At 38.2% G+C, this 22,801-nt stretch overlaps 1 protein-coding gene across 6 annotated transcripts in view; it reads left to right on the top strand.

The window, feature by feature from the left end:
- The window catches only part of FNBP1L (formin binding protein 1 like), a 108,278-nt gene that overhangs the window by 34,561 nt on the left and 50,916 nt on the right, over positions 1-22,801 (top strand). For 5 of the 6 annotated variants that reach the window (XM_036446496.2, XM_036446497.2, XM_045584332.1 and 2 more), the window contains exon 2: positions 12,923-13,038. The exons of the other annotated variant lie outside the window; for it this stretch is intronic. In XM_036446496.2, coding sequence (XP_036302389.1) covers positions 12,923-13,038 — 116 coding nt within the window. The remainder of the gene's footprint in view (positions 1-12,922; positions 13,039-22,801) is intronic. 6 annotated transcript variants of the gene reach the window in all.

Genomic DNA, 22,801 nt, shown 5'->3' with positions numbered 1-22,801 from the left:
GGGGCAATATCAGGAGAATATGCAGGTTGAGGGAGAACTTCCCATTCCAACTGGCGCAGTTTTTCAGCAGTGATTCTTGCAGTATGCGGTCGTGCATTATCGTGGTGAAGAATTACGCCCTTCCGATTAATCAGCGCGGGTTCTTTTTCTCTTAAAGCTTGGGCTAACCTTTCCAATTGGGCACTATACACTGCACTTGTAATGGTTTGGTTAGATGGTAAAAGTTCATAATGAAGAATTCCTTTAAAATTCCACCAAACACACAACATCACTTTTTTCGCATGCAAGTCAGGTTTTGGCGTGGGCTGCGGAGCCTCATTTTTGTCCAACCATTGAGGCCGCCTTTTTAAATTAACATACAGCACCCATTCTTCATCTCCGGTAACAATTTGCTCTAAAAACGGCAAACGGTTTTGACGAGAGAGGAGCGAACTGCAAATTGTGACTCTTTGATTACGGTTGTTGTCGGTCAACTCATGAGGAACCCATTTTCCAAACTTTTGGACTTTGCCAAGTGCACGCAATTGATTGGAAATTGTTTTTTGTGAACAATTTAAAGTTGTCGCAAGCTCTTGTTGGGTAATTTGAGGATTTTGCACCAAAAGAGCTTGAAGAGCTTCTTGATCAAAATTGGACACACGGCCTCGACCACTCTTGTCATCTAACGAAAAATTTCCCTCGCGAAATTTCTCAGACCAACGCTGGCATTTTCTGGCGCTAACTGCATCTTGACCAAGAGCACTACAGATGTTTTTTGCAGCCTCACTTGCTTTTCTTCCTAATTGGAACTCGTAAAGCATCCAGGGCCGAATATGCTCTTCATCCGCCATCTTCTTAGCCCTAGTTTTGCAACAAAAACCAAACCAAACACAAACTTTTTCAAGCAAAACTTGTTAATTGCACTTCACCCGTTCTGTAGATACCACATGTTTGAAGGTTATGTCAATACAAGTCAAAGCCAAGCAAGATTTTAAACGAATGTTTAAAAACGACATTAATTATTACTAGACCCGATATTTGCAAGTCATATATCTGAATAGGGAGTAGCATCCAGAATTTATAAATAATTCCCACAACTCAACAAAAAAACCAACCCATTAAGAAGTGGGCAAGGGACTTGCATAGACATTTCTTCGAAGAAGATATACAAATGGCCAATAATAAATGAAAAGATATCCAAGATTGCTACTCATTACAGAAATGCAAATCAAAATGACAGACCATTGGGGTGGCTGTAAGAAAAACAATAAGTGTTGACCAGGATGTGGAGAAATTGGAACCCTTGTGCATACTTGGTGGGAATATAAAATGGTACAGACACTGCAAAAAAACAGTATGGAAGATCCTCAAAAATTAACCATAGAATTATTATGTAAGATCTGGCAATTTCTGACATAAAAACAAAATTCAAAGCGGCGTTTTGAAGAGATATTTGTACAATACATCTGTATTTATAGCATTATTCACAATTAGAGGCCTGGTGCACGGAAATTCATGCACTCTGGTGGGGTCCCTCAGCCCGGCCTATGCACTCTTGCAGTCTGGGTTTCCTCAGGGGATGTCTGACTGATGGCTTCCTGGGAGATTGGGCATAAGCTGGCAGTCAGATATCCCCTGGCAACCCGGGAGCCCTCGGGATGTCCGACTAATAGCTTAGGCCCCCAGGGAGTGGCCCTAAGCCATTAGTCTGACATCCTTAGCGCTGCTTCGGAGGAGGGAGTGGCTCCCACCACCCACTGCACTGGCTAGCCCATGAGCTGGCCTCTGGCTGAATGATGCTCCCCCTGTGGAAGCACACTGACCACCAGAGGGCAGGTCCTGGTTGAGCGTCTGCCCTCTGGGGGTCAGTGTACATCATAGCGACCGGTTGTTCAGCTGTTAGGGTCCATTTGCATAGTACCCTTTATTGTATAGGACTAGAGGCCCGGTGCACAAAAATCCGTGTTCTGTGGGGTGGTCCCTCAGCCCCTCCTGCCCCCTCTTACAGTCCGGGCGCCCTCAGGGGATGTCCTACCAATGGTCTGGCCTCCCTCTGCAGGAGGCGACTGGGCTGATCAGGGGAAGGTGCCGCCCTCATCACCCTGCTGCTGCCACTGCTGGCCACTGTGCAGCCGCCACAGCTGCCTGCCCTTGGCCTTTGCCGCTGCCACGGCTTTGTCCAGAAGACGTCTGGAAGATGTCTGGTCTATCCTGTCTAATTAGCATATTACCCTTTTATTAGTATAGATAGCCAGGAGGTAAAAGCAACTTATGTCCATTGATAGGTGAATGGATAAGCACACTGGTATACACATATAACGGAATACTATTCAGCCTTAAAAAGGAAGAAAATTCTGACATGCCTCCTACTGGGGATTGAGATAAAAACCCAGGCCTGTACCCTGACTGGGAATTGAACCATGACCTCCTGGTTTATAGGTCGCTGTTTAACCAGTGATCCACACCAGCTGGGCTGAGTTTTCTATAAGAAATAGGAGATTATGTGGTTCAGGAGGAATTTCTTGTGTGTTTTTTTTTTTTTTTTTTTTTTTTTTTTTTTTTTTTTTTTTTTTTTTTTTCTGAACGTAGCAATATTTGTGAGGTTTGGGAATAGATTTCCTCTCAGAGCACCTCAATTTTGTAATCAGAGCACAGATTACATTCCAATCAGCCACTGACCTGTTTCAGCACAGAGGAGCCTGTTCCCCCAGCGTTACGTATTCTGAGGGTGCTGCAGCCCTTCCAGATCTTGCGTGATGGTCTTCAGAGTTCACTGCTGTAAGCTTTGTTGAGAACCTAAGATCCTATACAAGGGCACAGGTCCCCAGGAGCCACTGTAACAAATATTAAGGGCCACTGCCACTTTAGTAAAAGCCTTCCCTGACAGTGTGGAGCCTGTCTCTGTGCTTAGAATGATATGAAGCACAGATAAGTTATTTTTTCCCATCAATTTAATGCTAGAGAGAGATTTTTTCTGCCAGATAGGATCAATGGAACCAAAAACAACTTTCCAAAGTCAAAATAATTGAGTCCCCAGTTCTATATCTTCTTCATGTTAAACACCCCATCCCTTTTTAAAATGAATACCACATAAGTTCCTTAACCTGACCACTGCTCCAAAATGCAGTAGCCAAAACCACACTGCCATGATAATCCCCTATATCCCTTTATGTCTCCATCTTGATTTCTTATTCCTACTGATCCTCAGGTCAACTTTCCCTCCCTCCTGATAGTCACTATTACAGTGTGATCTAAACCTTGCCTGCTAGTTTCTCCTCGATACTTTCACTCACTCCAGTCCACATCCCTATTCATGGAACAATGTTGGCAGCTTCAGTGTTCTGTTTCTGAGCCTGTTGGAGGGAAGGAAGGACAGGGCTTATGGAACAGTGTTTATAAAGTAACTAGAGGCCCAGTGCCTGAATTTGTGCACCAGTGAGGTCCCTTGGCCTGATTTGTGGGACTGGGCTGAAACTGGCTTTCTGACATCCCCCAACGGCTTCTGGATTGCTAGAGGACACAGGCTAGGCTGAGGGACCCCATGGGTGCACGATTGAGGCTGGGGAGGGAGGTTGGCCATCTAGGGAGGGACTGCAGGAGGGCTCCAGGGTGTTTCTTGCCCGTCTCGCTCTGTCCCGATTGGCCAGATCCCAACAGCAAGCTCACCTATTGGTTGGAGTATCTTCCCCCTGGTTGTCAGTGCACATCATAGTGATTGGTCAACCAGTCGACTGTCTGCCCCATGGTGGTTAGTGCACGTCATAGTGAGCAGTTGAGGGGCCTTAGCATATCATTAGCATATTGCACTTTGGTTGAATGGCTGGCCAGATGACTGGACACTTAACATATTGGACTTTTATTATATAGGATTATATAGGATTATATAGGATGTCCTGGGTCAGTGGTCCGCAAACCACGGCTCTCGAGCCACATGCAGCTCTTTGGTCCCTTGAGTGTGACTTTTCCACAAAATACCACGTGCGGGCACGCATGTACAGTGCGATTGAAACTTCGTGGCCCATGTGCAGAAGTTGGTTTCCGGCCTGGGCAAGTCTATTTTGAAGAACTGGCGTTAGAATACTCAAGAGGCCAAAGAGCTGCATGTAGCTCGTGAGCCGTGGTTTGCCGACACTGACCTAGGCCTTCATGTATGCTTACCACCCATATACTTACCCAGAGTAACTCCTAGTTCTGCAGGCTTCATTCATGATAAGTTCCCTTTGCAGGTGTACCATTTTTATCTTTCACACTGTATTTTTATTGTACATTTTCTACTTTAAGATATGTTTAGATACATAATGCTTACCATTGTGTTATAATTGCTGGGAGTATTCAGTATGGTAACTGCTGTACACGTTTGTAGCCTGTGAGCAATAGGCTGTGCCATAGAGCGTAGGTGGATAGTAGGCTGCATCATCTAAGTTTGTGTAAGTGTGATGTTTGCACAGTGATGAAGTCACCTAATGACACATTTCTCAGAATGTATCTCTGTCTTTAAACAATACATGATTGTAGTAAAAATTACAGACAGAAAGTAGAATGGTGTTTGCCAGGGGCTGAGGGAGGAGAGCACCAGGAGTTATTTTTTAATGGATACAAAGTTTCAGTTATACAAGATGAAAAGAATTATGGAGATGGATAGTTGGTATGGTTACACAGCAGTGTGAATGTACTTGTTACTGAACTGTACTCTTGAAAATGGTTAAGATGGTAAATTTTGTTATGCGCATTTCATTACAATTTAAAAAATGATATTGTAAGGATTAGTAAAAGCTTTTACAGGTTAAAAATTTTTTAAAAAGGGGGAAAAATCATGGGTATCTGTTGACCTAACTAATCAACTTCAGTAAACATTGTGTTTAGAAATATCTTTGTTTTATTGTAGCTTCATATTTGGAATTATCGTGTTTAGAAATATCTTTGTTTTATTGAACTTCATATTTGGAATTATCTGTCCATTTAATTTCTTCTTTACAAAAGAGCAAATGACTTTGAATAATAGCAAATTTAATATTTTGATTTTTGAGTTTTAATAAATTAAAAGGTAACTTTACACACCTACAGTAGAACTCTAACCTTGACTTCAAATTATTTTTTTAGCACATTCATTAAAACCCTGCCATAGTGTGGCAAGTGAGATCCCAAAATTGTAACAACATAAAATACAGTGTAAGGTTTGTGAAAATGTTATTTAGTTTGTTGCACTATCAGAAAAAAGCACAAAAGTAGAGATGGTGAAGAATTGTACCTAAGTACTTAAACTGAAGAGAGAAGGTCCCAGATGCTCTTGTTTGTGTGGGTTCATTTCCTATCTTACTCTCTGAAGGCCGTGTAACTTGTTGCTGTTTTGAGAACAAGAGCAAGGTAGAGGGCCGGAAGCAGTTCCATTGTATTCAAATTTGTATATCCTCCCTCTTGCTTTATTTAGTGACATTATGTTTGTTAGCCTTATTAGAAACATGGTATAAAAGTACCCCTTTGATTTGCAGAGATGGGGTTTTGTTCCCAAAGATTTAAGTTAAATTTGTTGCATTTAAAGAAATTTCATCCTTGCTAATTTGGGTTCTCTTGAGAAATAGCCACCCAAATGGGATTGAACCAAGAACTCATTAGAGGTAATACCTGGGAGAGGAAATGGAAAGGGGACCAGAGGTAGAAAAAGCTGTAAGATCACAAGCCAAGCCTGACCTTGATGGAGGAAGAGGGGTAGGGAGGAAGGAAGGAAGATTGGGGAGTATCTTAGGTTGCAGGGATAGTTTGGCAAGGCTTTTGAGAGACCTTGAGCCAAATTCACTTGTCAGAAGAGTCCTTGGACTCCCCGAACCAGATCTGTCCTTTCTCAGTCATTATGTGGGAGCAACTGCAGCCCTGTCAGCTCTGCTTCCTGTGGTTAGAAATTTGAGAGGCTTGTTCTCATAGTTTCACCATCATCTTATGTTATTTTTCATTCTGTATGTGAAATCTATTATGACCTGCTAAATCATTGCCTTTAGGAGACATGGCTCTATTGAGTAAGACCCTTTGTGTATTCATTTATAACCATACTTGGAGAAGTTGAAGAATTGTATTATTTTTGTCTTGTCATATATTTGGTGTTTATTGATTTAAATTATGAATGCAAAAGAGGGAAGGGAACTCCACCCCACTACTCTCCCTTTCCCTCCTTAAGCCTCTAACACCTCCTTGTAGTTATCCTAATGACAATGGTGGTTGAATAGAGGAGAAAGTCATGGGAAGAGAAGTTAAAAAATATGCAGTAAAATATTGGAAGGAGCACCTGGAGAGATTTTGAAGTAACTTAAGAGCTTAATTTAGAATTTAACTAAAATTTTAATGAAAAGTTAAGATAGCAAGTGAGTTTCTTAAATATACTAGTTTGCAGTTGTCTTTTTTTAAAAAAGCAAAACCATGAGGAAACATGCAAATAATTAATACATTGACTTTTTAAAACGTAAACTATTCCTCAATTTACTTGGGAGGTAGATGTTGTTGATCCTGAGTTGTAAGTTGATTTCTTGGTTCCATGAAACTTAATTAAACACAAAGAAAATTTCTACAGTCCCATATGAATCAAAGACTGAGAAAAGTCATTTGTGTTAGACTTAAAAATGTCTTTGGCAGCACTTCGGTATTCAGAAGTGTTGGAGAAACTTTGGCAGCAAAGCAGAGACATAGAGTAAGACCAAACTAGGACAGCAAAGTCATTATTCTGCTTTTTAGTGAAGGAAGTATTTTTTTAAACAGTTGTGACCTTTGGTGTTATACCATAAATACCTTATTGGGACTTCATTTGGATGCAAGGCTGTGTCAAAGTATTTAGAAATACAAGGACTGAATATTAAATAGTGACTTCTAAAAAAAAAATGACAACATTTAAATACATAGTTATTTTTATGCCAGCTTTCATTTTTTTTTGTATTTTTTAAAAATGCCAGTTTTAATTTAAAATGTTTTTCTTGTGTCCCCAAATGAATAGGGTAAAATAACTTTAAACACTTTACAAATTTAAAAAATAATTTTAAAGGAAACAGAAAATGAGAACTTTCTTAAATATGAAACGATAAAATGGGAGATATATTTCACAGAAACTGTGGTTACAATGACTGAGTTGGAAAAAGAACCGAGGGAATAAATAAGGCAATGAAATGGAAGAAGTTGGACACAGACAGTAGTCTAGAATCATTCCATAGAAATGAGAGCAGTGCGAAAGGCAGAGAGAATAGGGTAAGGATAAGTTGCCTATTTTGACGTCCTAATGTTCTCACTTATTTATAATCCATAGATCTTTTCAGAATATTGCTTCGTTCTACTTTAGTTTGTCTTGAGTCTTCTCTGACATTTTCACAGTCCAAAGTATTGGCTGGCACAAAGTAGGGAGAAATATGATTTCAGGCTTTGAAACTAAAGGGATTGGAGGCTATTACCTTTGAAGACCTAAGGTTTTAATGATTCTCATTTTTTATTTAAGAGCTTTCTGCTTTATTTTGTGATGGTAAAAATAATTCCTCCTTATCCAGGCATCTTCTCTCATTCTATTGGAGATGTCATTTTGATCACTAATGGTATGCCCACTAAAGAAAGGCTGGGAATTTAAGAATTAAGGGTGTGTTTGTATTAGCCAATTTCTAGCTTTGATATTTTTAATTTGTTCCTTTTATCAAAGCTCCCCAGTAACTATTCATTTTTTTTCAGTCTTATATTAATTTTTTAATTTTTAAAAATATATTTTTATTGATTTCAGAGTGGAAGGGAAAGAGAGATAGAAATATCAATGAGAGAGAATCATCAATCAGCTGCCTCCCACATGTCCACACTGGGGATTGAGTCCGCAACCCAGGCATGTGTCCTGACTGGGAAATGAACTGTGACTTCCTGGTTCATAGGTAGATGCTCAACTACTGAGCCACACCGGCCTAGCAGGCATCTTAAAAGGAGAGCACATAAGGTGATCCACTGAAATCAGAGGATAAAAGAGCTTAGAACTTTGATTTATGTATGTTATAAAAAAATAAGAAATATTCCACTTTACTAGTATTTTACATATGAATTGACACTGGAGTCTTGTGTTTGACTTAAATTTTCCTGTAAAGATATCACTGATTAAATATAATGTGCACCTAGGCAAATAATAAGAAATGGCAAGCCTGATGCTTCTCATCTTAATGTGTTTGAGAAAATATAAACAATGTTTGTTAATAAAGATAAGAAATACAGTGGCTGTATGATCATTTAGAGGTGGACTTCCCTCAGGAAATTGAGAAGTAATTTAAATATGGCTACTGATCTGTTACTATTAGTCATGAAGTTTGCCCTGAATATATTTTGTGTCTTATGATATCAGATAATAGTAATATGAAGCCATCATAGTTTGCAAGAGTTTTAAAAATAATATTTAGAACATGCATCTGCAGTTTTTTAGTGATGTTTAAAATCATGTGATTAATATATTAAATTTCACTGATTTTATTAATGTTTGGGAGCATCCCCCTTTATTGTGGTAAATATAGATAACATAAAACCATTTTAAGTGTACTGTTCAGTGGCATTAAGTATATTCATGGTTTTGAGCAGTCCTCATCACCATGCATCTTCAGAACTTTTTCATCTTAACAAATGGAAATTCTACCCATTAAACCAGCAGTAGTCAACCCATGGTCTACGGACCACTAGTGGTCTGTGAGGTCCTGTGCTGACCGCTGTATTAAACAGCAACTCGTTCTCCCTTCAGCCCTTGGGACCAGCTTTTTACTGTATTCTTCTTTTTTTTAAAAATAATTCTTGCCGAAACTGGTTTGGCTCAGTGGATAGAGCGTCAGCCTGCGGACTGAAAAGTCCCAGGTTTGATTCAGGTCAGGGGCATGTACCTTGGTTGCGGGCACATCCCCAGTGGGGCATGTGCAGGAGGCAGCTGGTCGATGTTTCTCTCTCATTGATGTTTCTGGCTCTCTATTCCTCTCCCTTCCTCTCTATAAAAAAAAGTCAATAAAATATATTAAAAAAATTATTCTTTATTGTTGAAAGTGTTAACATATGTCTCCCCTTTCCCTCCATTGACCCCCTCTAGCGCCATCCTTTTGTCTGTGTAGGTGGACTATGCATATATGCAATACAAGGTCTTTGGTTGATTAGTTTCCACCCACCCACTCTCCCTGCCTTCCCTCTGAGATTTCCAACTTCTTACTTTCTGTTTCTGGGTGCTTTTGACTACTTTAGGTAGTTCATATGAATGGAATCATACAGTATTTGGCCTCTGTGATTATTTCACTTACCATAATGTCTTCAAAGTTCATCCATGTGGTAGCATGTGTCAGAATATTCTTTTCAAGGTTGAGTAATAGTTTATTATCTATATACCATATTTTGTTCATTTATCTGTTGATGAACACATCAGCTGCTTTCACCTTTTGTTTATTGTGAATAATGCTGTTATGAACATGAGTGCTGTAATCCTCTTGAATTTTCCAGCTTGGTGAAAGTCAGCATGTTGTTAGAAATAAATACACTTAAAGGAAGATAAACAATCCAATAAAAAACACGGGCAAAGAACCAAAATAGACACTTTTTGAAACACGGACATACAGAAGGCCAAGAGACACATGAAAACATGCTCAAAGTCACTAATTATCCAAGAGATGCAAATCAAAACATTGATGAGGTACCATCTCACACCTGTCAGAAATCAGCAAATGACAAGTTTGTCAACAAATCAACAAACAAGTGCTGGAAAGGATGCAGAGAAAAAGGAACCCTCTTGCACTGCTGGGTTCCACTGGTGCAGCCACTGTGGAAAACAGTATGGCGTTTCATCAAAAAATTAAAAATGGAACTTACATTTGACCCAGGGACCCCACTTCTAGGAATATATCCCAAGAAAACAGAAACACCCATCAGAAACATCATATATGCACCCCTATGTTCATAGCAGCACAATTCACCATTGCTAAGATTTGGAATTGCCCATCAACAGATGAATGGATTGAAAACCTGTGGTACATCTACACAATGGAATACTATGCTGCTGTTAAAAAAAGAAGGAATTATTACTATTTATAGCCGCATGTATGGAACTGTATTATGCTAAATGAAATAAGTCAATCGGAGAAAGATAAATATCATATGATCTAACTCATTTGTGGAATATAATGAACAACATAAACTGAAGAACAAAAGTAGAACCAGAGTCATAGAAGCATCCAACAGACTGTCCAAACTATGAGGGAAGGGGGGTGGTGTGAGGGAATATCAGCCAAAGGACTTGTATGCATGCATATGAGCATAACCAATGGACACAGACAGTAGCGGGGTGAGGGCATGTGCTGGGGGGTTGGAGTGGCTGGGGAGAGGTCAATGGGGGGAAAAAGGAGACTTATGTAATATTTTAAACAAAGAATTAAAAAAAAATACACTTGCTCTTTTGTTGTAAAAATAATGATATATGTAAAACAACATGGTGACAAATTAATGTTCTCAACAAGGATTATTAGAAGTCTCGTTGATAACACCCCTAAAGAAATTTCTTTTAGGGAAAATTATGTTGGAAAGTTGCTATACTGTTTGATTAAAGTACAGATGTTTCTAACCTCTCACCTTATAATAATTGCTAGATTCTGTTTCAGTAATGAAGTATATTTAGAGCTTCCTGTGAATCACTAAAGGAAAGTTGTGTTGAAGAATATTTATTCTCACTTGGCTGGTATTGCTGGCTGGTTGAGCTTCAATCTATGAATCAGGAGTTTATGGTTCAATTCCTGGTCAGGGCACACACCTGGGTTGCAGGCTAAGTCCCCAGTGTGGGGCGTGCAGAAGGCAACCAATCAATGATTCTCTCTGTCTCCCTCTTCCTTCTCTGAAATCATTAAAGATATATGCATTTTTAAAAAAGAATATTCTCAACAGTAAATGGCAATGTTTTATGAAAAAAAAAAAAAACACACGTGAAGAAAGCATATATTGACTGGAATTAAAAAAATTTTTTTTATGGTTGCAATTTATTCACTTACTTATAAGATAATTAAAGAAAATTAAAGCCAGAAGACCAGAGACTATTATAGCATATTTTTAAAAATTATAATTACTATTATAAAAATAATCTTTAAGATACAGTGATAATTGGAATGGTGAATCAAGGTTGTGTCTCTCAGTACCAAAGAATGAGCCTCTCTTGCCTCCATGGCAGTGCTAAGGACCCCTGGGGGATGTCTGCATGCTGGGTGAGGCACACATCCCCCGAGGGGTCCTGGACTGTGTCAGAGGGTGCAAGCCAGGCTGAGAGACTTCCCCCTGCCCCGTAGTGCACAAATGTCATGCACCAGGCCTCTAGTATACTTATAATAGAAGTATTTGTTCATATTTTTTACTGATGGGGAGAGGGTTTTAATAAATTTGGAGATTTCATCTAGAAGATAGAGAAGTATAATATAAAATTTGACGAGGAAGATGATTAGCAAGAAACTGAACATTTCAGAAAAATGAAGGATGATTATTTCAAGTTCAAACAATTCTTCCCCCCCCCCCCCATGTTATTTGCTGGGGGGTTTTAAATTTGAAAGAGAATTCCATATTAAGTTTACTGAGCAGTGCACCCTCTTGCTATTTTCAAGTCTACTTAGGAAGCAAGTGACATTGAAAAAATTGTATGAAAGAATAGAATTAGAGTTGGTAATACCAAACGGTAATAGACAGATAAATTGTATCACTGCTGTTTAGAGAGCATTTACTTTTACGAGTGGAATTTTAAAATGGTTTAAGAAAATGAGGATAGGGAAAAAATAATTCATGGGTAAATAACAAATGTGATTAAACCATGGGTGATTTAGGAAAGAAAAACTAGAATATAGAAAGAAATGATATTTGAATCTTTTATTAGCATTGTAAACTTGCATTGTGGCTGAAGGAGACAGCACCACATTATTAATTTGGAGATTATTCTCAAGGGATAGGAAATGATAGTTTCCTAGGCAACAGGTAGAAGGGAATATTTTTTTGAGATTTAAAAGTGCCTTGTAAGATTTATTAGTATAGTATTAGTATTGAGTGTACTACATTTCAGAGCATTTAATGGCATCACTATAATCTTGTTGAGGTTGGTGATGGGACTCCCATATTAAGATGGAAAAAGTTCAGCCGAAACTGGTTTGGCTCAGTGGATAGAGCGTCGGCCTGCGAACTAAGGGTCCCGGGTTCGATTCCGGTTAAGGGCATGTACCTGGGTTGAGGGCACATCCCCAGTAGAGGGTGTGCAGGAGGCAGCTGATCGATGATTCTTTCTCATCGATGTTTCTAACTCTCTACCCCTCTCCTTTCCTCTCTGCAAAAAATCAATAAAATATATTTTTTAAAAAAAAGATGGAAAAAGTTCAAACAGCCTTGGTAACTTGCCCAAGGTCAGACATCTGATGAGTACAGAGCCCAGAATATGAACCCAGATAATAATTTAATTCTGTTCAGGTAATTTTCATTGAGTGCCTGCTGTGGTAGCAGGCAAGCCACAGTGCTAATTCCTTGGTAACGCAGAGTTGAGTAATACATGGTTCTTACCCTCAATATAGTATGTCAAGTGAAAAATAAAGGAATTTTTAGTGAGCCTTGGGATCCAGGCAAAGGCTCCTTATTCCAGTCCATGAGTTTAGGGCCATTTTCTGGAGCATAGAGTATCTGAACTGATGCTCAACAGAGGAATAAGAGTTCTAAAAGGTGACTAAGAGAGGGTGTTGCTGTAGGGAGAACCACATGTGTAAAGGCCTTCAGCCATAAAGGAGCCTGATTCATGCTGAGGGACCTATTTTTGTGTAGGTTCTAAAGGATATGGTGGGTGGGGACCCACAGAAGAGCCTAGGTTTTCCCTCTTTTACTTCATTGCTTCTCTGGATGAATATTAAAAGCTAGTTAAAGCATCTGTGGATAAATTTAGATTTTTTACTGTGCTGTTACCTTTCTTCTCTAGGATCAGTTCGACAACTTAGACAAGCATACACAATGGGGAATTGACTTCTTGGAAAGATATGCCAAATTTGTTAAAGAGAGGATAGAAATTGAACAGAACTATGCGAAACAATTGAGGTAAGTTAAAAATGTTTTCAATTCTCAGAAGTGAAATTACATGTGACAATAGTTGGGTGTGCCCTGGCTGATGTGGTTCAAGTGGTTAGAGTGTTGGCCCACTTACCAAAGTGTCACGGATTTGATTCCCAGTCAAGGACACGTCTCTGGATTGTAGATTCGGTCCCAATTGGGGCATGTGTTGGAGGCAACCAATTGATGTCTCTCTCATATTCACGTTTCTATCTCTCACTCTCTCTCCCAACCCTACTCCCTTCCACTCTCTCTAAAAATCAGTGGAAAAAAATATCCTCAGATGAGGATTAACAAAAAATAAATAAACAAAATAAAAATAGTTGGATATTAGGTAAATGTGATATACTAGAAGTTAAATTCTGTTTTTCATTGAAGAAGATTGAATTAGGTAACTGGCTTGTTTTAATTACCAATTTAACTAAATCATAAGTAGCTTCTTTCCAAAAAATACTTAAAATCCTAAAGCCAGGAAGCAAAATGCCAGTAAAAAGAAAAATTTCTGGTATAAGTTCTATTTACTGTTTTATCCCTTTGTAGTTTTTTGCTTTATTAGTAATCTTTCTGAAGCATTGAAAATTTCTTTAGTTTCTTGTGGGTTTTTTTTTTTTTTTTTTTTTTTTAATTTCTATGACTTGGAAATTGAATGTGTTTAGCTGAGTTTCTTTCTGTCAGAAATCATATATATTATTGATTTTTGGAATATGTGCCAGAAGATAAAAGTTTTAAACGGAAAATTTTAGTCTTAAAAGAAATGGAATTAATTTCAAGATTTTGTTATAGCAGAAGATCATTGTTGGACCACAGTTTGACAAGTAGAGAGAGGTTGGATGGTAGGAGGGACATTTAGCATGTTAGCCTTTTATATATGTATATGTTTTTATAATGATGCACATACTATTAGGACATTTACTGAAAGAGTGGCATCATATTAATTACTTCATCCATTAGCTTCCTCTGTGTTGTTGTTTTTTTTTTAAAGCAGGTATTTCCCATTTGAGATATAAACAGAGAGCCTATTAGTATATTAATAATAATAGTGATATTTCACCTGTCCAAAAGTTACAGTCTTGGAACTTCACCCCTCAAGAATCTAGAAGCTTTAAGGACCTCTGAAAAGTTAAAATAGCAATCAAAATTGTACTCACATGTGAACAACAAAAAGTTTTCCACATTTAATTTTAAATTTGATCTCAGTTCTAGCACAGTAAGTTCTTTGGATTCCAATTTTTTCAATAGAAGTGAAGAGAAGAAATACTTTAGGCAGTACAGTGATGGCAGTGTGAAATGACAATAAAAAATATTAAAATATTATTAAAAACAGATTAAAAAGAGTTTCCAGTCTAAAGTACCTGTCAGTAAGGGAATGATGAAAAATACTGTGGAATATGCAATTTAAATAAATCGGGTATACTAATATATTTAAACTTAAAAGGCTATTTACTAGTAATCTATTAGTATAAAAAGCAAGTTGTGGAACTGAATGTATAGTATATCTGCTTGCTTACTCTAGTTTTTGAATACAAATTATGTATAAAATTTGTATGTATTCTCGAGAAGTATAGAAGGATACACCCAAATTGTTTTATAGCAGTTACCTCCTGGGAAATCAGAGGGGGGATGGTAAGGGAAGAAACTTTTTTTATTTACACTTTTCAATTATTGAAGTCTTTTAAACAATTGTGTATTATTTTTCTAGTTTAAAACATTTATTTTTGTTTTGTTTTTTAAATATATTTTATTGATTTTTTTACAGAGAGGAAGGGATAGGTATAGATAGTTAGAAACATCGATCAGCTGCCTTTTGCACACCCCCTCCTGGGGATGTGCCTGCAACCAAGGTACATGCCCTTGACTGGAATCGAACCTGGGACCTTTCAGTCTGTAGGATGATGCTCTATCCACTGAGCCAAACCGGTTTCAGCAAAACATTTGTTTTTAAGCAAAGAATACTTCAATAGAGAATCTTACAACAATTTATAAAATAAAAAATCGGTAATTTAGAAGGTAAAATTTCAGCAGTCTGGAATCTTTAACTGTCCAGAATACTAACTCAGGCTTCAGGGTTTCAGGATGGCCAAGCTTTTACCAAAGTAACAGGACTCTAACCAAATGACAAATTTGTTTTCCTTTCTCTCTGTTTTGTGACTGATAACAATCATTATAATTTTCATTTACTTGCAAAAAAATATTTGAACACCACTTCACTGAAGCAGAGGTGGTTAGAATCTGCAATTAAATGAAAAATAGAATTTTACAGTGAGAAAGTAGAGTTTATTATGCTCAGATGCTCTAGATAAGTGATTTTCACCTTTTTTTTTTTTTTTTCCAAAGGGAAGAGGTTTGCCTTGTTTATTTCCTCTTCTTTAATGGAAAAAATTCTTTTGGTTAACTCCCTCCTGTTTATGCTACGCAGAGGACAATTTCTTTCATAGTAGGTAGCTGTTTTTCCTCCTAAATATTTAGAATGTTAAACATTTATATTTTAAACATACAAGGTGGGGCAAAAGGTTTACAATTGTGAGTATGGGAAACTCAGAGTTTATTCTTGTATAATTATTTATTCTTGTATTATTTTCCACACAAACAATTGTAAACGAACTTTTGCCCCACCCTGTATTACAAGATATTAAAGTTTTTCAGGTTTTGTATTCCCAGTTTATTTTCTTCTCATCTACTTGTCTATTTTGATGGCTTTGGTTTAATTTTACCTTGATTTTTGGTAGTGGTTTGAGGATGATAATAAATAGAAAATAAAGCACCTAATTATGTTTAAAGACATAGCTATACACAATTGAGTCATGTCCATTTTGATTGATGATAAACTGATTTAAGATAACTTAATAAAGTGTTATTTTTGCAGACATAAAAACCGAACTCAGTTATTCCTTTAATAAATTTATTGTATTTGTATGGCAGAGATTATCTAAAATTTTTAAGTTAAAAAACATTTCTATATACATAGGTTTTTTATTTTTTAGTAAAAATAATTATGGTATTATGTGCTATCGTAAAGATTGTTATGTGAAATTATATTCCCTACTGCCACCCCAGATCGTGTCTTTCTGGTTTAAATGTGTGACAGTGTGGTATACTAGAAGAGAAATAGACTGGACGATAGAAATTTTAAAAGCTATTCTTAACGAGAGCAGAAATCTCTCCAAATACCTTTATTTTTTTAGTTTTTTTCTCTTTTTAAAATTCTTCTTTGCCTCATTCCCTTCACCTCTTCACCCTCCCACTCCCGATAGCTGCCAACCTGCTCTCTATGAGTCTGCCACTATTTTACTTGATAATTTATTTTGCTCATTAGATTCCACATTATGAGTGAAATCCTATGGTACTTGTCTTTCTCTGACTTGCTTATTTCACTTAGCATAATGCTCTCTAGGTTCATCCATGCTGTCTCAAAGGGTAAGAGTTCCTTCTTTTTTTTATAGCCAAGTGGTATTTCATCATGTACCATAGCTATTTTATCCACTCATCTACTGATGGGATACTTTCAAGATTTGGGCTACTTCCAAATCTTGGCTGTTGTAAATAACACTGCAGTGAACATAGGGGTGCATATATTCTTTGAAATTAGTGTTTCATGTTTCTTTGGATAAATTCCCGTAAGTGCAAGTGCTGGGTCATACAGTAGTTCTATTTTTAAAATTTTTGAGATATCTTCATACTACTTTTCACAGTGCCTGCACCAATCTACTTTTCCAACAGTGCATTAGGTTTCCCTTTTCTCCACATCCTTACCAACACTTGTTTGCTGATTTATTGATGATAGCCATTTTGACAGGTATGAGGTGATATTTCATTGTGTTTTCAATTTGCATCTCTCTAGTGATTAGTGACATGGAGCATTTTTTCATATGTCTATTGGGCATCTGAATGTCCTCTTTGGAAAAGTGTCTATTAGGTCTTTTGTCCATTTTTAAATTGGATTGTTTGTTTTTTGGTATTGAGTTTTATAAGTTCTTTATTCCCTTACCAGATGTATCGTTGGCAAATATGTTCTCCCATTCAGTGAGATGTCTTTTCATTTTATTGGTTTCCTTTGCTGTGCAAAAACTTTTTAGTTTGATGTAATCCCATTTGTTTATTTTTCCTTTTGTTTTACTTGCCTAAGGAGATATATTACTATAAATATTGCTATGAGAAATGTCCAAGATTTTACTGCCTATGTTTTCTTCTAGGATTTTTATGGTTTTTGAGTTTCACATTTAAGTATTTTATTTTGAGTTTATTCTTGTGTTTGGTATAAAAGGGTGGTCTAGTTCCTTCCTTCCTTCCTTCCTTCCTTCCTTCCTTCCTTCCTTCCTTCCTTCCTTCCTTCCTTCCTTCCTTCCTTCCTTCCTTCCTTCTATCCAATATTCCCATCACCTTATATTGAATAGACTATATTTACCCCATTGAATGTTTTTGCCTCTTGTCAAGTATTAATTGACTATCAGGCGTGGTTTTATTTCTGGGCTCTCTATTCTGTTGATCTAAATGTCTGTTTTTATGCCAGCACCATATGGTTTTGATTACTGTGTCCTTGTAAAGTTTGTCATCAGGTAGCATGATTCCTTCAAATTTCTGGAGATTTTTTTCTGTTCCTTCATTTGGGGTCCATTTGTCTCCCAGTTTCAAGCTGCCTCTTTGTGTTTGTTTCTGTGTACCAGGTACTGTATTAGATAGATCTGCCATGACTCCCAGTCTTGATGGGGTGGCCTTATGTAATAGGTGTCCTGAAGGGCCCAGTGGTGCAGTCTCCGTGATCACCTGAGCTGGAAGCTCCAGGAATGTCCATGTGGTGGGTTATGTGGGTCCTCCTGTTGTAATTGAGTCATTATTGCTATTGGCCATTCCTATGTGGAATCAAACCTCAGGTTGGCTGACTGTGAGGTTCAACCCTGACTGTGGTGTGTGAGCTATTGTGCAGGTGCTGACCATAGGAGTCAGAATTCACCTCAGCAAGGTCTGGTGCCTGCTGAGATCTCCCTTTGGCTACGCTACTTGTGAAATTTTTGGATTTTGCTCTGATGTTGTCCAAAGCTAGTCATTGGGTGTGTTGGTTCTTGCCCTCTTGGAGGGACTGTGGTGCAGGCCAACGTAAGACTTGGCCTGTTACTGGCCCTTGACAACCTGTTTGGAATTACTGTGATCCATAGTTTGTGCCTGCCTCTTCTGTGCACCAAGGCTGGCTTTTAGCAGCACGGGACCTGGGGGCAGGTCAGCAAAAGTCCCAAGGCAGCCTGATGAGATCTGGCTCTATCCGCCTCTGCCTACTGGCTACCTGTCAGGTTCAATCACTGAAAGAGCCTCTGGCTGTATCCCTCAGGGCTTACACTTCACAGTTTAAGATCCCCCTCCCCCAATACCACCTGGAGGATAGTACTCCACCCAAGAGAAATGGCACCTGTGGTATGGGACACAAACCTCAGATTGTCCTCAAGCAACTCTAGTCCGCTCTGCCCTCCCTCCAGGGTGAGTGGCTACAAATGAGATTTTTGCAATGGCCATTTAAAGAGGGTGCCTTTCTCCAGTGAATCCTGCCTCTTCCTGGTAGAAGGAAATCCCGTTGCTTTTCACAGTCTGATATTATGTAAGCACCTCATCCCAGCTCTGGTGTTCTGGGCTGAGGAGCTGAGCTTGAGGTTTAAACTCATGGTTCTCAGGACGACCCCCTGCAGCTGAGGTAGCCCTCAGGAACTTCAGCAGCTGCTTGGAGGAGCAGGGCCAGCCCTTTTTGTGTCTCTACCCTTCCTACAGTCTGGATGTGGTTCTTCTGAAAATCCTTGGTTATAAGACTTCTCCAGGTGGTTATTCAGGATGATTGTTCTATAATTTAGTGTAATTCCAGGTTGGTTCTGGGAGGAGGTGAGTATAGGATCCACTTTCTCCGCCGCCCTCTTAAATCCCCCTTTCCAGGTAGCTTTTTATGTTTTGTTCAGTTCTGTACCCTTGCCAAGCCTGGCAAGATAGAGGGTATCTCTAGAGCTGAGTGAATATAAATTGAATGAGTAAAATAATTGAGTTATCTGTAAATCTAGTACTTGGTTTAGTTCAAAAATTAGGATTTCTGCCCATATTCTGTACCTTTGACCAAGTACTGCTTTCTATCTGTACTAGCATTTGTCTCATACACAGTTGATCATTTATTGTGCCAGTTTACTTATATGACTTTTTCAGTTAACCCTTACAGTTCAAACCTCCATTGTTCAGGGGTTAATAATACATCATTCATCGTGTTGAGATGGTTGTTCTACTAAAAGCTTTTCCATTTATCTAGGGATAAGCTTAGATACAGAATAATCCAAACAATACCAGTCTCTGTTTTCTATTTAGCCTTTACTTTCTCATGCCTCTTTATCAGAATTTTCTGTTTCTGTGCCACTCTCTTTAGACTCAGAAGAACCCAGAGCATGTGTCTGAGATTTTGCTGCCTGTGAATTCCTCTAATATTTTTATGGTTTCCCATCTTATGTTTAAGTCCTTTATGCATTTTTAGTTTATTTTTGTGTACGGTGTAAGTTGGTTAGGCTTATATGCATGCATACAAGTCCTTTGGTTGATCTCTTCCCTTCATCCCCACCCTCCCCTACCTTTCTCTGAGGTTTGACAATCTGATCGATGCTTCTCTGTCTCTGGATCTGTTTTTGTTCATCAGTTTATGTTGTTCATTATATTCCATAAATGAGTGAGATAATGTGATATTTATCTTTCTCTGACTGGGTAATTTCGCTTAGCATAATACTCTCCAGTTTCATCCATGCTGTGGCAAATGGTAAGAATTCCTTTTTTACATCAGCATAGTATTCTATTGTGTAGATGTACCAGTTTTTTTAATCCACTCATCTGCTGATGGGCACTTAGGCTTTTTCCAAATCTTAGCTACTGTAAATTGTGCTGCTATGAACATAGGAGTACATATATGCTTTCTGATTGGTATTTTTAGTTTCTTGGGATATATTCTTAGAAGTGGGACCCCTGGGTCAAATGGGAGTTCCATTTTTAGTTTTTTGAGGTAACTCCATACTGTTCTCCACAGTGGCTGCACCAGTCTGCATTCTCACCAGCAGTGCATGAGGGTTCCTTTTTCTCCGCATCCTTGCCAGCACTTGTCATTTGTTGATTTGATGATGATAGCCATTCTGACAGGTGTGAGATGGTACCTCATTGTTGTTTTGGTCTGCATCCTCACCAACCCTTGTTGAGTGTGAGGTGATATTTCATTGTGGTTTAATTTGCATTCCTCTAATTAATGATGTTGAGCATCTATATATTATATAAAAGGCTAATATGCTAAGTGTCTCTCCCTCCGTCTGACTGGTAGCTATGATACGCACTGACCACCAGGGGGCAGGTGCTCAATGCAAGAGCTGCGGAGCTGCAGTGACTTGGCAGCAGCAGTTCTTGGGTGACGCATCCTGAAAGCAGAGAGGAGGGAGCCCAATTCCTCATGGGGCCACAGAATTTCATCTTCAGCTGTGGGTTATGTTGTTGCTGGGCACTGTCGGCCCCAAATCTGGTTTACTGCACATCCTATATGACAGCAACTTGCAGACTGCCCTCTTGCACTCCAGGACCTTTTGTAGGATGTCGAAGAGCTGGTTTCGTCCGCTCCCAGCAGGCCAGGCCAAGGTCCCCCACCTGCCGGAGGGACCCTGCTCACCCCGCAGATGCCTTTCAAGCCGTGGCCTTTCAATCTACGGAGCCACCCCGGTGTGGCTGGCCGGGGAGTGACCGTGGGAGGGTGGCTCCAGCGCATGTCCAGCCAGTCTCACCCAGTCCTATCCCGCCGGCCACCTTCTAATTAATTTCCTTTCAATGTGCACGTATCTGTGGACTGGGTCACTAGTCTTTTCATTAGTCTATTGGCTATCTCTGTCCTCTTTGGAGATGTGTCTATTCAGGTCCTCTGTCCATTTTTAATTGTATTGTTTTGTTGTTGTTTAATATGGAGTTTTAAGAGTTCTTTTAAATTTTAGGGATTATCCTCTTACCATATATATCATTGTTGAATATTTTCTCCCAATCAGTAGATTGTGTTTTTGGTTGTTGATGATTTGCTTGGCTGTGCCAAAACTTTTTAGTTTAATGTATGTCAGTATTGTTTTAAATATTAGGAAATTGAGTTACAGAGAGGTGAAGATACAGCTAGCTAAATTCAAATCCGGCTGCATAGCCTCAACTCTTGGTATTTTTACATGCCTCTCAGCATAGGAACAATAAATAATCCTCTACTCAAGAGGATTTTTCCCTTATCATAGTGACTAGTATCACAGAGACATTTTTTGGTTGTCTAAAATATTTTACTACGGGAAAGAATAAGTTATCTAAAAACTTCATAACATACTCTTTCTAACTAACTCATCTGTTTATAATGTAACAGTTTTAGAAATTTGATTAAATTATGTTCTCCATAAATTTAAGTCTAGTTGTATGTTATCCATAAAGATAAGAACAGATTAAAAATTGTTAATACTTTAGAAATCCTTTCTTTTAAGAAAATGTTTTTCTCAGGAGTGAAAGTAAAAATGAGCTTTTTAAAAAAAATATATTTTTTCTTGATTTCAGAGAGGAAGGGAGAGGGAGAAAGAGATAGAAACATCAGTGATAAGAAATAATCATTGATCATCTGCCTCCTGCGTGCCCTATACTGGGGACCACACCCACAAATTGGCATAAGCCCTAACTGAGAATCAAATTGTGACCTCCTGGTTCATAGGTCCATGCTCAACCACTGAGCTACACTGACTGGGCAATGGACTTTTCAAGAAGCCCTATTTATTTTAATTTTTTTCGTAAGAGATATTAAGAATACTTCTGGGTGTTTTAAAGCCTCATTTAGAAAGTGTTCAATTTTTAATTGAGAATTAAGAAATATTATTTTTTACTATCATTCCTATACCTATAACCTATTCTAAAATTGGAGTTAGGAATGGCCTAATGTTACTTTACTTCTCTCTGGTTTTTGCCTTTAATATTCTTCTAACTCAGTTAGATATTTTCTCTTGAGGAAACAAACAACATGATAATTAGAGAACCTTTCTTTTAATGCCATACAACTCTACTTTTTTTTAATGTCATATAGTTATAACTTTATGATGTGTTTAGATTGGACTTCATATAGTTATTAGAGTATTTAAGCTGTCTTTTTTATTTTTTTAATTAAGGTATTATATATGTACATAGCTTACCATTCCCCCCCCCCCCCGCCCCCCACTCCCATATATGCCCTCACTCCACAATATTTTGCATCCATTGGTTATTCTTATATGCATGGTTGATCTCTTATCTCCCCCATCTCTCCCTAATTTAGCTGTCTTTTTATTTACATTTGCAACAACTGGGATTTGATTGTCATCTTCAGTTTATATCTGCCACTGTCTCATTTAATTTTCACAATAATTTGATGATCTTTGTCACCATGGTATTTCTGTGCCTTGTAGTAAGCATCCAACAGTAAACTTTTATGGAATGATTGAGTGAACTCTACCACTTTACTAGCAAAGACACTCCATTCCGTTATTGCATCAAGAATTGCAAAGCCTATTCCTGATTGTTGTGTATGTTTTCTTAGGTTAAATGATGAAGCAGAACCTAACAAGTAAAACATAAAGCTCTTTTAAAAGAATAAATATGTTTATATTGATTTTTTAGAGAGAGAGGAAGGGAGAGAAAGAGAGTTAGAAACAATGATGAAACAGAAACATCGATTGGCTGCCTTCTGCCTGCCCCCAACTGGTGATCAAGCCTGCAACCCAGG

This window comes from Pipistrellus kuhlii, unplaced genomic scaffold (assembly GCF_014108245.1).
Source record: "Pipistrellus kuhlii isolate mPipKuh1 unplaced genomic scaffold, mPipKuh1.p scaffold_m20_p_2, whole genome shotgun sequence".
NCBI lineage: Eukaryota > Metazoa > Chordata > Mammalia > Chiroptera > Vespertilionidae > Pipistrellus > Pipistrellus kuhlii.
This window is presented reverse-complemented; position numbering and strand designations above follow the sequence as displayed.